Genomic DNA, 16,957 nt, shown 5'->3' with positions numbered 1-16,957 from the left:
CAACTATTTCTTTGAAATTTCAGTGAATTTGAATATTTATAGCTACTCTTTATGTTAATACCTGTAGTCAACTTGTGCAATACATTACGAGATAAAGCATATCGCATTCTTCATTTCACCTGTCACATTATTTTATGTGATGTAGCTTACCGTAGTTCCCCAGAATAGTTGAGCCAGTCATGTGTTTGTTTGTAAGTAGCACAATTGGAGAAAGCCATGTGGTGAGTCTACAGCATTCTATATCGATCGGCGAGTCTCTGTTGTGCGGCGCACATGAGGTGACGAAGCCATCAGATATCTTATATTGACTTTCTGCCAGAAGTCAGAGTGCTAGATTAGTTCTGTACTAGATGTCGACTGGTTATGATACCGATTATTGGAGGACCAAAAAAGCCGATACTGATTAATCGGCCAATTTAAAACTTTTTTATTATTTCTTTATTTTATTTGTAATAATGACAACTACAACAATACTGAATTAACACTTATTTTAACTTAATATAATACATCAATAAAATCAATTTAGCCTCAAATAAATAATGAAACCTGTTCAATTTGGTTTAAATAATGCAAAAACAAAGTGTTTGAGAAGAAAGTAAAAGTGCAATTTGTGCCATGTAAGAAAGCTAAGTTTAAGTTCCTTGCTCAGAACATGAGAACATATGAAAGCTGGTGGTTCCTTTTAACATGAGTCTTCAATATTCCCAGGTAAGAAGTTTTAGGTTGTAGGAATTATAGGACTATTTCCCTCTATACCATTTATATTTCATTAACCTTTGACTATTGGATGTTCTTATAGGCACTATAGTATTGCCAGTGTAACAGTATAGCTTCCGTCCCTCTCCTCACTCCTCCCTGGCTCAAACCAGGAACACAACGACAACAGCCACCCTCGAAGCAGCGTTACCCATGCAGAGCAAGGGGAAGAACTACTAGAAGGCTCAGAGTGAGTGACGTTTGAAACACTATTAGCGCGCGCTAACTAGCTAGCCATTTCACTTCGGTTACACCAGCCCCATCTCGGGAGTTGATAGGCTTGAAGTCATAAACAGCGCAATGCTTGACGCACAACAAAGAGCTGCTGGCAAAATGCAAAGAAAGTGCTGTTTGAATGAATGTTTACGAGCCTGCATCTGCCTACCACCGATCAGTCAGATACTTAGATACTTTTATGCTTGTATTCTCAGTCAGATTATATGCAACGCAGGACACGCTAGATAATATCTAGTAATATCATCAACCATGTGTAGTTAACTAGTGATTATGATTGATTGTTTTTATAAGATTAGTTTAATGCTAGCTAGCAACTTACCTTGGCTTACTGCATTCGCATAACAGGCAGTCTCCTTGTGGAGTGCAACGAGGGAGAGGCAGGTCGTTATAGTGTTGGACTAGTTAACTGTAATGTTGCAAGATTGGATCCCCCGAGCTGACAAGGTGAAAATCTGTCGTTCTGCCCCTGATCGAGGCTGTTAACTGTCAGGAGAATTCTATATTCCTGTTCATTTACCAATTCAATTATGTCACCCATAGTCTGTTATATCAGGATCTGTAAGATACTGAGAGAAACGAAAACAGACAGGCCCAGTCTACTAAAGTTAAATGTTTATTCACGGGAATGTTCTGAAGTCAAGAATACAAATCAATTCATTTTATACTGACTTCTCACGCACACACATACACACAAACATATGCACACACATGTCCTGCTACATACACACTGTCTGTCTCACTTCCCAGCTGACAGAGATGGTGACCAAGCTAAGACAGTCTGTTTAGAATACGATAAAGGCATATTGTTTCACCTGAATTCTGACTAGGACTACACATTTATTGATTATGATTTCATACATTCCAATCAATTCCATACAATTTTTTTGTTTCATGGCGGAATATTCTAATCGTTCAATTAACAGACAATTCTCACCTACCACCGTTCCTAGGCAGTCATTGAAAATAAGAATGTGTTCTTAACTTACTTGCCTAGTTAAATAAAGATTAAATAAAGGTGTAAAATAAAAAACATCTTCCAAATCGGTGCCCATAAATACCAATTTCCGATTGTTGTAAACTTGAAATCGGCCCTAAATAATTGTCCATTCCGATTAATCTGTCGACCTCTATTCTGTACAGCTGCCATTTCCCCCCCTGTGCTTTTTACTAGTGTTTTTTTCTCCCATCTGGTCCATGTACACATGCTTCTCAAGCATCCCAACTTTGTTCATTTGCACAATTTCTCTTGTTTGCTTTCACTTGTAAATGTCCATACAGATAAATGACATTTGGTAGCTACTTTTGTTTAACTTTATGAGCTGTATTTGCTGGTCTTTGTAATTAGTTTGTTTTGCTCGTTGGCATTTCGCAATTAGTTTGCTCATTTTTGTTAGCATTCTGGTAAGCAGCCCAGTTGACTTTGTTTGTAGCGCCCTCTTGTGTGCTATGCTGGTAATACCATAAATCCTAGAACTAGAGAAGGACTGTATGACTACATGAATATCTGTATACCACACAAGCCTACTGTCCTGGCTTCGCATCAGTTCAAAAGATTGAACGAGTGACTGAAGTGACCACCAGGGAACTGTGTGGGAGAGCCTGGCAGGTCAACTCAATCAGTCCGTGCAGCTCAAATATGTAATGAAAGGATTGAATTAAATATTCAGTACACATGCATGCTTAGGATTGGACAAAACAGTTGAAAAGGAGCTTCATGTCAAATGAAATGTGAGACTAATGGACTTGGAATTTTCCTCTTCACATTTTCTTAGACTAAAATGAAAAATGAATTTGTAATAGTTGTTTTTTCCAGTGCATTTCATTATCGTAGTAGTTTTAGACAGGAAAAATAGGTTGTTGATTAGTTATTGTTGACTAAATTAACACTGGCTTCTACAGGTGTGAACGTTTAAATGTAGTTGGGATCCTTAACGTTAGGAAACATTTTTAAATTCACATTGCAGTTATCACACAACATATTTTGTGTTATTGCCAAACTAGACGATAGGCTATATAGACCTGGGGAAAGTTGTGTAAAGGTTGACTCTGCGAAATGACTGAGCTGCAGAAAGTAGACTGCATAGTGGGTAAATATCCACAACATCTATGAGTGTTGAAGTGCTAGGCTCAACTTCTCAGCTGTTTTTGTCCTCTTTCTGCCTGGTGGCCGGGGCCGACCTGCCTATACTATGCCCCTCCCCTCTCTGTCCGTCCCCTCGCTAGCTCGCTATGAAAGATGCAAGTGTTTGTTCTCTGAAGTATGGTAACTAATCTAGGGCTCTACAGTGCGACCATTTTACTCTCATATGCGCATAAATATTTTTCTGTGCGACCTGGACATTTTGTTTAGGAGCGCCTGGAACATTTTAAGGATTCTAGCTTTAATATCTCAAATATTGTTCATTGTGCTCAGTTGTAATCAGGCTCCTCCACTCCAAAATTCCTAGCGGAATTGAATCTTAACTCTCCAGAAATGGGGAGTTGACGTGCAAGTCTGAGTCAATTATCTTGGCGTCAACTGTCCACTGCGTCATCATCGTTAACAGTTGGAAAAATGGCAGAGAAAGGCAAGCAACAGCACTGAAGCCCCGTATGGCAATATTTTGAGAAGTGAATGAGAAGGAAATGCACATTTTGCGAGATGAAATTGAAGTACAGTAATGGTAGTACAGTTGCAATGCTTAACCATCTGAAAGGGGCACACCGTGAGACCCAAACCGTTGTGGGAAGGATACCGATTTATGTGTGTGTGTGTGTGACAATTTCAACAATACTTAATTAACACTTTTTTTATTTTAACTTAATATAATATTTCAATGAAATCAATTTAGTCTCAAATAAATAATGAAACATGTTCAATTTGGTTTAAATAATGCAAAAACCGTGTTGGAGAAGAAAGTAAAAGTGCAATATGTGTAAATAACGTTTTAATGACAATTTCAACAATACTTAATGAAACTCCCCATCCCGGGTCCGGGATTTTTTATTTTAACTTTTAAAATAATATTTCAATGAAATCAATTTAGTCTCAAATAAATAATGAAACATGTTCAATTTGGTTTAAATAATGCAAAAACAGTGTTGGAGAAGAAAGTAAAAGTGCAATATGTGCCATGTAAAAATAAAAAAAAATCTAACGTTTTAAGTTCTAGAACATATGAAAGCTGGTGATTCCTTCTGGAAAAGTCAGTGTTTTCTTTCAAAAGCTACCAATTTAGCAGCCATATAAGGAGTCACCTACAACAAATCTAATAACTACAACCTAAAACGTCTTAACTGGGAATATTAAGTCTTCAATATTTCATCGAGTGGGTGGCAACCTTAAGTCTAAATATTACTCTTACATTGCACAATCTTCAATGTTATGTCATAATTATGTACAATTCTGGCAAATTAATTACGATCTTTGTTAGGAAGAAATGTTCTTCACACAGTTCGCAACGAGCCAGATGGCCCAAACGGCTGCATATACCCTGACTCTGCTCACACTGAACGCAAGAGAAGTGACACTTTCAGGAACCGCATTGATTATATGCAACGCAGGACAAGCTAGTTAAACTAGTAATATCATCAACCATGTGTAGTTAACTAGTGATTATGTTATGATTGTTATGAACACTTGAAATCGGCCCTAATTAATTTGCCATTACGATTAATCGGTCGACCTCTAGTGCGAATCACCCATGAATTCCTATTAGCACATCTGCCAATCAGCTATGGCGCGTTGCACCAATGATGGAACTGCTCCAGATACATTGAAGAATGGAAAAAATATTGTTTTCATTTGATTCTAGCCAATCATCAGTGTTTATCTACAGATTATTCATGTTTGCTTCAGCTAATGTCAAATCCTTAAGCTTTTTCTGCTGTGTTAACTCTCAACTCAATGCCTCATGAAACGGTTTTGCTCTCCTTTCAATATGAGTTAGATAATGTGAGTATTTGCATAGGTGGTGTGTACCAGTCTGACTGCAGGCTACTTCAGAAAGGGTACAGATAAGCTGAGCCAAGATATTTAATTTCGTGGGGCCCCTATTCCTCAGAATAGCTTGGCTAATTGTAAACCATTGCTTGATTTCAGTAGATCAATTAGGCAGTTTAGTTTGTAGCATAAAAGTTATTATTATTCTTAGTCAGATAATTTTATATCTACTGTGTTAGTCATCAAGTCAGCATGATGACAAACGGTCTGGTCTTCTTCTTCCCCACAGTGCTGCCAACTCGTGCCCCTCCAGTCCCAGGGGAGCGGGCTTGTCCGGCTACAGGATGGGACGCATCGTCAGCTCTGCAGAGCTACAGCTCATAAACGACAACTCCCAGTCAGAGAACGACAAGGAGGCCTCAGGAGGGGACAGCCCCAAGGTGAGCACCACATACAGAGCATCTCATTGGGGCGGCAGGGTAGCCTAGTGGTTAGAGCGTTGGACTAGTAACCGAAAGGTTGCAAGTTCGAATCCCCGAGCTGACAAGGTACAAATCTGTCGTTCTGCCCCTGAACAAGCAGTTAACCCACTGTTCCTAGGCCGTCATTGAAAATAAGAATTTGTTCTTAACTGACTTGCCTAGTAAAATAAAGGTAAAATAAATTTAAAAAATCTCCATTGAACATGCTTTTAGTCTAAGGCTTAAATTCATCTGTGTCTGTGAAACTGCCATTTTTCATTTAATGGCAATCAGCAGTTGAAACCATAAAATGTCATCCCCGCCACTGTTTTGGTAAAAAGCTGAGGGATGGGGCTGGAGAAATGTAACCGCTCTCAAATTCATATATGGAAGAATTGACAAACCATGATATCAATATAGCTTTAATGTCATGAGGGTGTACAGTGTTGTTTACATTTACTTTGTTTTAGTGCTGAGTAGGGTTGAACATTTTGGGGAATATTCAGAGGTGGAAACTTTCTGTGGGAATTAACAGGAACATATGGTAATTAACAGATATCTATGCAAATTAATATTAATACCATTTTTAAATGTTTTTTTTACCTTGGATATATTTACCATATCATATGGAGACAGAAACACAAACCATTTACCTTATCATAAGTAGACATAATTGCAAATGGTTAAATCCTTCCAATAGAGAGAATTATGAATTGAACTTTAATTAAATAAGTTGACTCTTCACATGGGATGATTTCACTGAACAACAAAAGAATGTGAATATTGAATGATCCCCAATGATCCATCGCATCTCCCAAAAGCTTTTCAACATACATCTGTAAAATGATAGTCTAGAAACTAAAGCATTGGTTGTCTTCCTCTCATGCTTCCATGTCTTCTCCCTGGACCTCCTCCATGTCCACCTCTTGACCATCAGACTCTGAGGCCTCATCTTTACTGTCACTTTCCAACCTTGTTGAGGATGGCTTGTTGTCAGGCTCAAAAAGCCTCAAATTTGCCTGGATGGTCACCAATTTTTTTCAACCCTTGTATTGGTCAGCCTGTTGCATGCTTTGTTTAAGAACACACACACACACACAAAGACCAGTTGCGATCTAAGATGGCTGATGTTGGTGGAATTTGGAGGATGATGGAGGCAACAGTGAAAAGAGCCTCATATCCACCAAGTTCTTTCCACCACGGGACTGATGAGATATGTTGGCGTGACTGCCATATTGCATCTCTATGCCAAAGCCCTTGCTTGGAAGTTTACTTCACCAGACTGCAAATAACCTTGCCCTCATCAAGGCCAAGTTGGCGAGACACTGTAGAGATGTTGATCTCTGCCCCCGACAGGATGCTCTTGCCAGCATACTTTTGTGGTCCAATGTATGCGGTGGTGTGTATGTGCTTTAGGCAGAAGTCTTCACGGTTTCTGATGTATTTCAGAACTGCAGCTTGGAGCAACAGTGAAGTGGGCAGGGCAGTATGGATTTCTTCCCTTAGATCTGAAAGCTGAGTCTGACCAGACAGACAGGATGCCATTGTCTCCCTCAATCTGTGCAGTGGCTACTGTTTTAGGTTTCAGGCTGCTTAACACTCTCTCCCAAAATACATTACCCAGGAGGGTCCTCTTGAAGGGGCCGTCTATGTCGGCAGACTGTGATATATTCTTGGAAAGACTCCTTCCCCTCCAGGAGACAAACATGTCAAACATGATGACAACAAAACCCCAACAGATGTTGCCAGGAGGCTTCAATGTGGTGCTCTTATTCTTCTCACTTAGCTTGGTGAGGTAGATTGCTTCCATAACTTGATGACCCTTCACATACCTAGCCATTTCCTTGGCGCTCTTGTAGTGTGTATCCATTGTTTTCAGTTCTATGATGTCCTTGAGGAGCAGATTCAATGCATGAGCAGCACAGCCAATGGGTGTGATGTGAGGGTAGGACTCTCCACTTTAGACCAAACAGCCTTCATGTTTGCAGCATTGTCTGTCACCAGTGCAAATACCTTCTGTGGTCCAAGGTCATTGATGACTGCCTTTAACTCATCTGCAATGTAGAGACCGGTGTGTTTGTTGTCCCTTGTGTCTGTGCTCTTGTAGAATACTGGTTGAGGGGTGGAGATGTAGTTAATTATTCCTTGCCCACAAACATTCGACCACCCATCAGAGATTGCAATAGTCTGCTTTCTCTATGATTTGCTTGACCTTCACTTGAACTCTGATCTCTGCATCCAGCAATTGAGTAGATACAGCATGTCTGGTTGGAGGGGTGTATGCTGGGTGAAAAACATTCAGAAATCTCTTTCATTACACATGGCCTGTTAGCACCAGTTGCATACACAGCTCGAGCAAGAAAATAATCAGCATTTCTCTGACTATGTTCCTCCATTGAGTAAAAAAAACATCTGACTCCAGGAGGAGTTGTGATAAGGTGTCTGATTCATAGTGTTCATCTCAAATAGTAGTAGAGGGACTTTTGTCAGAGGTTGCTTGTGATTGCTAAGGACATTTTATTAACTTGGCCAGATGATTCTGCTGCTTTGGTGCATTCTTCACATCCGATTTGGCAAATGTACACAGCTTTTCCTTCTACATTAGCTGCAGTGAAATGTCCCCACACGTCAGATGGTGCCTGTGGCATTTTCCTGTAAAGATTCGGGGGATAAATTAGTTTTAAAAAAACATACAATTCCATGTACAGATAAATACTTAGATTAAACAACTCCTTTGTAAGATAAATGTTTTAAAATGAAACGTACATGGAAACAGGTGACTTAACACTCCTCAGTTAGCAGGCTCAAGCAAGCTAAAACCCACATGGTAGAAAAAACTAACTAGCAGAAATTGTTAACAAGTTACAAATGATTTAAACACTTTGTAGGCTACCATTTACTAGTTAACAAAAAATAATTTATGTCATATAAAATATATTCAATAGCGTCTCATTAGTGTGCAAGATCTTGAGAATCAGCTGTACATGTGATGGAAGAATACACTGTGCATGCAGAGGGTTGCAACTCCATTGACTTGGTGATAGTTTAACCAAAATATGCCACAAGACCTAGAATTGCCTTGTGTGTATCCCACAAAAAGGTTCACTGTTATAAGCTAAAAAAAAATAATAATAATTTAAGCCCAGGAATTTAGGGAATTTAGCTTCTCTTCCCATGGAAAGTTTCCTTCGCTCTTTGATTAGTGCTTTTTGGGGTGGGTTTGGTTCTATTATTAAAGAAGAATCGTGATTGTCATAACGCATACTGCATTTAAGGACAATTGTATTATGTGGATTGAATGATGTACCAACACAGAATAAAACATTTAACAAAATTCCCATGATGGTAGTGACTGACTGCACTTATTAACCATAATTTATTTGCATTACTATTTACTTTAGAAATATTTTTAAATATTTCAGTTGTTGGGTATATTACATTTTGTTTTTATTTGACTTTTTATTATTTAATTCCAAGTCATCTCATCTCTATAGAGCTGCTGTCTGACAATCAGTATTTTAATCGTTCTTGAGTAAATAAGGCATACTTTTACAACTGCTCAGTATCAACTATCAATTACTTAGATCATGTACAGTGCCTTGCGAAAGTATTCGGCCCCCTTGAACTTTGCGACCTTTTGCCACATTTCAGGCTTCAAACATAAAGATATAAACTGTATTTTTTTTGTGAAGAATCAACAAAGTGGGACACAATCATGAAGTGGAACGACATTTATTGGATATTTCAAACTTTTTTAATAAATCAAAAACTGAAAAATTGGGCGTGCAAAATTATTCAGCCCCTTTACTTTCCGTGCAGCAAACTCTCTCCAGAAGTTCAGTGAGGATCTCTGAATTATCCAATGTTGACCTAAATGACTAATGATGATAAATACAATCCACTTGTGTGTAATCAAGTCTCCGTATAAATGCACCTGCACTGTGATAGTCTCAGAGGTCCGTTAAAAGCGCAGAGAGCATCATGAAGAACAAGGAACACACCAGGCAGGTCCGAGATACTGTTGTGAAGAAGTTTAAAGCCGGATTTGGATACAAAAAGATTTCCCAAGCTTTAAACATCCCAAGGAGCACTGTGCAAGCGATAATATTGAAATGGAAGGAGTATCAGACCACTGCAAATCTACCAAGACCTGGCCGTCCCTCTAAACTTTCAGCTCATACAAGGAGAAGACTGATCAGAGATGCAGCTAAGAGGCCCATGATCACTCTGGATGAACTGCAGAGATCAACAGCTGAGGTGGGAGACTCTGTCCATAGGACAACAATCAGTCGTATATTGCACAAATCTGGCCTTTATGGAAGAGTGGCAAGAAGAAAGCCATTTCTTAAAGATATCCATAAAACGTGTCGTTTAAAGTTTGCCACAAGCCACCTGGGAGACACACCAAACATGTGGAAGAAGGTGCTCTGGTCAGATGAAACCAAAATTGAACTTTTTGGCAACAATGCAAAACGTTATGTTTGGCGTAAAAGCAACACAGCTCATCAACCACAACACACCATTCACACTGTCAAACATGGTGGTGACAGCATCATGGTTTGGACCTGCTTTTCTTCAGCAGGGACAGGGAAGATGGTTAAAATTGATGGGAAGATGGATGGAGCCAAATACAGGACCATTCTGGAAGAGAACCTGATGGAGTCTGCAGAAGACCTGAGACTGGGACAGAGATTTGTCTTCCAACAAGACAATAATCCAAAACATAAAGCAAAATCTACAATGGAATGGTTCAAAAATAAACATATCCAGGTGTTAGAATGGCCAAGTCAAAGTCCAGACCTGAATCCAATCGAGAATCTGTGGAAAGAACTGAAAACTGCTGTTCACAAATGCTCTCCATCCAACCTCACTGAGCTCGAGCTGTTTTGCAAGGAGGAATGGGAAAACATTTCAGTCTCTCGATGTGTAAAACTGATAGAGACATACCCCAAGCGACTTACAGCTGTAATCGCAGCAAAAGGTGGCGCTACAAAGTATTAACTTAAGGGACTGAATAATTTTGCACGCCCAATTTTTCAGTTTTTGATTTGTTAAAAAAGTTTGAAATATCCAATAAATGTCGTTCCACTTCATGATTGTGTCCCACTTGTTGTTGATTCTTCACAAAAAAATACAGTTTTATATCTTTATGTTTGAAGCCTGAAATGTGGCAAAAGGTCGCAAAGTTCAAGGGGGCCGAATACTTTCGCAAGGCACTGTATTTTCTGGTCGAGATACCTCCCAAAGCAACTGCTCCCTATGCCTCTTGCTCACGTGTCTTCTGTCTCTTCTTTCCCTCTGTGTGCCCCACACAGACTGGACAAGTAGGCGCGAAATTGTTTATGGTCATGTTGGTTAATTACTGCGCTAATCTATGTAGAATATTGGCCTGTAGGAAACTACAACTCTACTATATCACACAGTTTGAATGTGATCTGATTTATCTCTATTGGTTTAAGAAAAGAAAAAAACATGTCTGACGTTAACGCTACTTTGTTTACAAACATTGGAGTTAAACGAGTTTGGATGGGATATGACATTTGTACTAAGCTCAAGGCATTTATAAGATGTATTCTTCAAGAATCAATGGGTACTGCAACTGCAGATTGCCCTTTTTAAATAAGTGCACACTTGAATTAATTGGAGAGGAAAGGTAGTAATGTGTCTGCCTGTTTTGGCATTTTAACTGATGCATATGACAAAACAAACTCATGGTTTGTTGTTATCAAATGTAATTTGTCACATACTTCATAGACTAACAGTGAAATGCTTACTTATGGATTATTTTCCAACAATGCAGAGTTAAAGATGAGATGAAAAATAATATACAAAATTGAGAGACACAAAGAATAGAAACCCAGTGAATTAGAAATAGCATGGCTATACATATAGGGAGTACCCGTACCGAGTCGTACAAGGGTACGAGGTAATTGAGGTAGCTATGTAATGTACATACTGATAGAGATAAAGTGACTAGGCAACAGGATAGATAATGGGCAGCAGCAGATGTGCAAAAAAAAGGTTTGACTAAGTGCAAAAAAGGGTAAATGCAGCTAGTCCTGGTAGCCATTTGATTAGCTATTTAGTAGTCTTGTTTAGATGTCTTGTGTTTTGGGGGTAGAAGCTGTTCAGGGTCCTGTTGATTTCAGACTTGGTGCATTGGTACTGCTTTCTGTGCAGTAGCAAAGTGAACAAGTCTGGCTTGGGTGGGTAGCTGTCTTTAACAATGTTTTGGGCCTTCCTCTGACACCGCCTGGTATCGAGGCCCCACGTGAGTCAAGATGCTGTCGCTGGTGCAACTGTAGAACTTTTAAAGGATCTGAGGGCCCATGCCAAATCCTTTCCGCCTCCTGAGGGGGAAGAGGCGTTGTCGTGCCCTCTTCACGACTGTTGGTGTGTTTGGACCATGATAGATCCTTTAATGTGGATACAGATTAACTAGAACCCCTCAATCCACTCCACCACAGCCCTGTCGACGTGAATGGGGGTGAGCAAAGGGGTTGTGCTCACCCCTACGTTTCCTCTAGTCTATGATCAACTCATTTGTCTTAGACGTTGAGGGAACGGTTGTCCTTGTCCTGTGGATTGGAGTGTGTCCAGGGTTTCTGAGATGATGTTGTTGATGTGAGTCATGACCAGCATTTCAAAGCATTTGATGGCTACAGATGTGAGTTCTACGGGGAGATCGTCATTTAGATAGGTTACCTTGGTATTCTTGGGCACAGGGACTATGCTGCCCTACCAAGCAAAAAGGCAGTAACTGCTCATAGCGTGGAACTGAGAAATATGTTTTTTTATTTATGTTGGTTTCACAGTAACTTTATGCAGTTACTGCTAACATGACCCCCATTTTCTCAAACACAATACAATAGAGGCAGGATGATTAAGCATGTATTTAATGTAGCAAAAAATGACTAACTCATTTTTTACCAAATGAGCAGTTACTGCCTTTTTGCTTGGTAGGGCAGACTTGTGGTCTGCTTGAAACATGTATCTATTACAGGGAGTGGTTGAAAATATCAGTGAAGACCCTTTCCTGCTTGGCAGCTCGTGCTCTGAGGACATGTCCTGGTAATATGTCTGGCCTTGTGAATGTTTACCTGTTTAATGGTCTTACTCACATTGGCTATGGAGAGTGTGATCACAGTCATTTGGAACAGCTGGTGCTCTCACGCATGGTTCAGTGTATCTTGCCTCAAAGCGAGCATAGAAGGCATTTAGCTCGTCTGGTAGGCTCATATCACTGGGCGGCTCATATCACTGGGCAGCTCATGGCTGGGTTTCCTTATGTTACCTGTGATAGTTTGTAAGCCCTGCCACATCCGACGTGTGTCAGAGCTGGTATAGTAGGATTTGATCTTAGTTCTGTATTGACGCTTTGCTTGTTTGATGGTTCGTCGGAGGGTGTAGTGAAATTTCTTACAAGCATTTGGGTTTGTGTCCCGCTCCATGAAAGCAGCAACTCTAACCTTCAGCTCAGTGCTGATGTTGCCTGTAAGCCATGGCTTCTGGTTGGGATATGTACGTACGGTCATTGTGGGCATGTCGTTTGAGTGCATCGGCAGGTTGTCGATGCACTTATTAATGAAGCCAGTGACTGATGCCGTTGGATGAATCCCGGCACATATTCCAGTCTGTGCCTTCAAAACAGCCCTGTAGCTTAGCATCCGCTTCACCGGACCACTTCTGGTCACTTGTGTGAGTCACTGCTACTTCCTGTTTTTGAGTTTTTGCTTGTAAGCAGGAATCGAGAGGATAGAGTTATGGTCAGATTTGCTAAATGGAGAGATGTGTATGCGTTTCTGTTTGGAGTAAAGGTGATCTAGAGTTTTTCACCTCTAGTTGCACAGGTGACATGCTGGTACAAATGAGGTAAAACGTATTTCAGTTTCCTGCATTAAAATCACGGCCACTAGTAATGTCACCTCTGGGTGAGCATTTTCTTGTTTGCTTATGGTTTCTTGTTTGCTTATACAGCTCATTGAGTCCAGTCTTATTGCCAGCATCGGTTTATGGTGGTAGAAAAATATAATGATAACTCTCTTGGTAAATAGTATGGTGTACAGCTTATCATAAGGTATTCTAACGTGAGCAGAACCTCGAAGAGACGCACACCCCCTCCCCTGAGTTTCCCCAATGCTGTCGTTCTATCATGCCGATGTAAGGAAAAACCAGCTAGATTAATATTTTCCTTGTTCCACCACGACTCAGAGAAACGTAGGGTATTACAGTTCTTCAGATCACGTTGATGGGATAGTCTCAAACAGTGCTCGTCCAGTGCACGTTAGCCAGTAGCGCCGCCTACTCAGTGTCAGGGATTTGGGCCTGGTCTGGGATAATCAATATGCTCTTTTCGGTCATCGGAAACGATGGTGTAAACATTATGTACAAAAAAAGTTAAGATCAACACCCAAAACACAAAATGGTTCAATTGGCCAGGAGCCCGTGAAAGGCTGCTATTCCCTCCAGTGCCATTGCTCACAATATGTGCTATGCTACCTAGTAAATGACACCCTTTCTTCCTTCCTCTTCTTCTTCCCTTTAGGATGATTCCAAACCGCCATACTCATATGCACAACTGATAGTCCAAGCCATTACAATGGCACAGGACAAGCAGCTCACGCTAAACGGAATATATACTCACATCACCAAAAACTACCCCTACTACAGGACTGCAGACAAAGGCTGGCAGGTGAGAAATGGCGTCTTTCAATACAAATAATTTCATTGAAAATGGTGCATGTGAGGGAAAGATCTGAACCTGTTTTGAATAGCATTAGGATTCCACCACATGGTTTTATTTGAAAAATCAGAGCATAGCCCCTCGATTTGAAAATAAATAAATAAATTAAATTCTCCACATTTTCTTGTTTCAACATGGATCAACATCCACAATATTAACCTAATTGACAGAGGGGAAAATAAGTCTGTACAGAATAAAACAATATACCTGAACATGCATCCTGTTTGCAACTAGGCACGAAAGTAATACTTGGCAAAGCAATGAACTTTTTGTCCTGAATAAAAAGTGTTTGGGGCAAATCCAATACAACACATTACTGAGTACCACACTCCATATTTTCAAGCATAGTGGTGGCTGCATTATGTTATGGGTATGCTTGTAATTGTTAGAACTGGGGAATAAATGGAATGGAGCTAAACACAGGCATAATCCTAGAGCAGGGGTACTCTTACCGTATGAGGTCCAGAGCCTGCTGGTCTACAGTTCTACCTGATAATGAATTGCACACACCTGGTGTCCCAGGTCTAAATCAGTCCCTGATTAGAGAGGAACAATGGTTTTGAGGTCGAGGGTCCTAGAGGAAAACCTGTTTCTCTCCGACCCTGGGAGATGAATTCACCTTTCAGCAGCAGTAATCTAAAACACAAGGTCAAATCTTCACTGGAGTTGCTTACCAAGTAGACCGTGAATGTGGCGGAGTTACAGTTTTGACTTAACTCTGCTTGAAAATCTATGCCAAGACCTGAAAATGGTTGTCTAGCAATGATCAACAACCAATTTTGACAGAGCTTGAAGAATTTTGAAAAGAATAATGGGCAAGTGTTGCACAATCCAGGTGTGGAAAGCTCTTGAAGACGTACCCAGAAAGACTTGCATTCCTAATTGCTGCCAAAGGTGTTTCTACAAAGTATTGACTCACTTGTGAATAATTATGTAAATTAGATTACTATTTAATTTTCAGTCGGTTAGCAAAGATTTCTAAAAACAGGTATATTGTGTGTAGATGAGTGAGACTTTTGAAATACATTTTCAATTCAAGCTGTAACACAACAAAATGTGGAATAAGTAAAGGGGTATGAATACTTTCTGAGGGCACTGTATATTAAGATGTGCTTTGACTAATATGCAACCTTGTAAAAGTACACATTCACTTTTGCTTCAAACTGAAGGCTGGTACATGGCTTATCCCATCTGTTTCCTTGTTGTTTTTGAGCATGTGCCATTGATGAACTGTGATGTGAATAACAGCCTTGGCTGCAGTGTGTTCGTACTAACACGACGGCGTATTCTGTTGTAGAACTCGATCCGTCACAATCTGTCACTGAACCGCTACTTTATTAAAGTAGCCAGATCGCAGGAGGAACCGGGCAAGGGCTCGTTCTGGAGAATAGACCCGTCCTCAGAGGGCAAGCTCATGGAGCAGGCCTTCAGGAAACGAAGGCCGCGGGGTGTGCCCTGCTTCAGGACCCCCCTCGGACCCCTCTCCTCCAGGTATGGACCTACTCACTCTCTCAGGTTTCAATCACTCGATGAGCTCGCTGCATGCTTTACTGCAAGGGTCTCCATCCGGTCGCTCACAGCCCATCTATCCACATTGACATTATCCCATCCCTAGTTAGTTCCAGTTGGCCTAAAAATGCCAAATGTAACTCTCTGCCAATTAATTTCCAGCAATAGTTCCCCTGTATGTCTGTAGTGCACACATTTCTCTTCCATTCACTTTGTGTAGCCAGTAAGACAGAATGATAACTGTCTTCTGGGTAGACAGTAGGCTTGGGTGGCATACCATATACCGGGGTATTTGGAAACATCCAAGGCATGGTTTTTCAATACCATTGACTTTCTTTTAAGTTTTTCAATATTCTTTCAATGTTTTGTTACTTTTTAAGTAAATACCTGCAGTCAGCTTGCTTGTAAATGTCCAAACTCGCCAAAAATGACATTCAGTAGCTCCTATCTAGGCAATCCAGTTCATAAAGTTATTTGTGTATGTCTTTGCAATTAATTTATATTAGTTTGCGCTCTTTAGCGTATTTAGTTGGCATCCTCCATGGAAATGTTTCATTACTTGTGCAAATTTTGTTAGCATTCTCTTATTAGTTGTTTTTGTTTTTTTGGTGCGGCCTTGTGTACTAAGCCGGTAATACTGTATATCCCTGAATGCGATCAAGATGGTATGACAATATGAAAGTATGGATACCGCCCAACTCTAGGAGACAAAAATACTTTCCCCAAAACCTTCTCAATTAAATGTTACCCGCAAAGCATGCTTACCTGGCAGAGTTCTATCATGATTGTTTGCTCAATCGGGTGGCCTCTTTTTATTTTATTTAGCAAACTCTGTCATGACATGCAGCAGCAAAAACTTTGCTAGACCACAGTCATCTCTCGCAAACTTCTCAATATAAGTGCTATTGCATGCAAATTAAAATGATTTTTTTTCCAGACCCCAAAAATGTTCTTCAAATGTGATTTTAAGTATTGGTGTGTACTCATAACATCACATTTCATTGTTTCTCTAAGAATGGTTGTAATTTTGAGTGAAAAACTATTTAAAAAATCCCCAACCAGAAAATATAACGGTATTGAATTTGGGAAAATACTGTGTATTTGAAGCTAGGAAAAAATTTAGTATTTTGTGATGTTTCATAATTTTAAAGTAGCTCTCTTGATATAAAAGGTTGGACACCTCAGCTTTACTGTTAGATTGGCATGTTTGTGCCATCACCTTGTGGCCATATATGGTCACTATAATATTCCCATTGGGAAAGTGTGACTCTGTGTGACTAGGTGGTAAATTTCAATGCATATGTAAATCTACGGTATTTAAAAAAAATC

At 40.0% G+C, this 16,957-nt stretch overlaps 1 protein-coding gene across 3 annotated transcripts in view; it reads left to right on the top strand.

The window, feature by feature from the left end:
- The window catches only part of LOC135554382 (forkhead box protein K2-like), a 34,260-nt gene that overhangs the window by 12,923 nt on the left and 4,380 nt on the right, over window positions 1–16,957 (top strand). For all 3 annotated transcript variants that reach the window (XM_064986667.1, XM_064986666.1, XM_064986665.1), the window contains exons 3-5: window positions 5,205–5,355; window positions 13,922–14,068; window positions 15,417–15,610. In XM_064986667.1, coding sequence (XP_064842739.1) covers window positions 5,205–5,355; window positions 13,922–14,068; window positions 15,417–15,610 — 492 coding nt within the window. The remainder of the gene's footprint in view (window positions 1–5,204; window positions 5,356–13,921; window positions 14,069–15,416; window positions 15,611–16,957) is intronic.

The sequence above is a fragment of the Oncorhynchus masou genome, chromosome 14 (assembly GCF_036934945.1).
Source record: "Oncorhynchus masou masou isolate Uvic2021 chromosome 14, UVic_Omas_1.1, whole genome shotgun sequence".
NCBI classification, from domain to species: Eukaryota; Metazoa; Chordata; class Actinopteri; order Salmoniformes; family Salmonidae; genus Oncorhynchus; species Oncorhynchus masou.
This window is presented reverse-complemented; position numbering and strand designations above follow the sequence as displayed.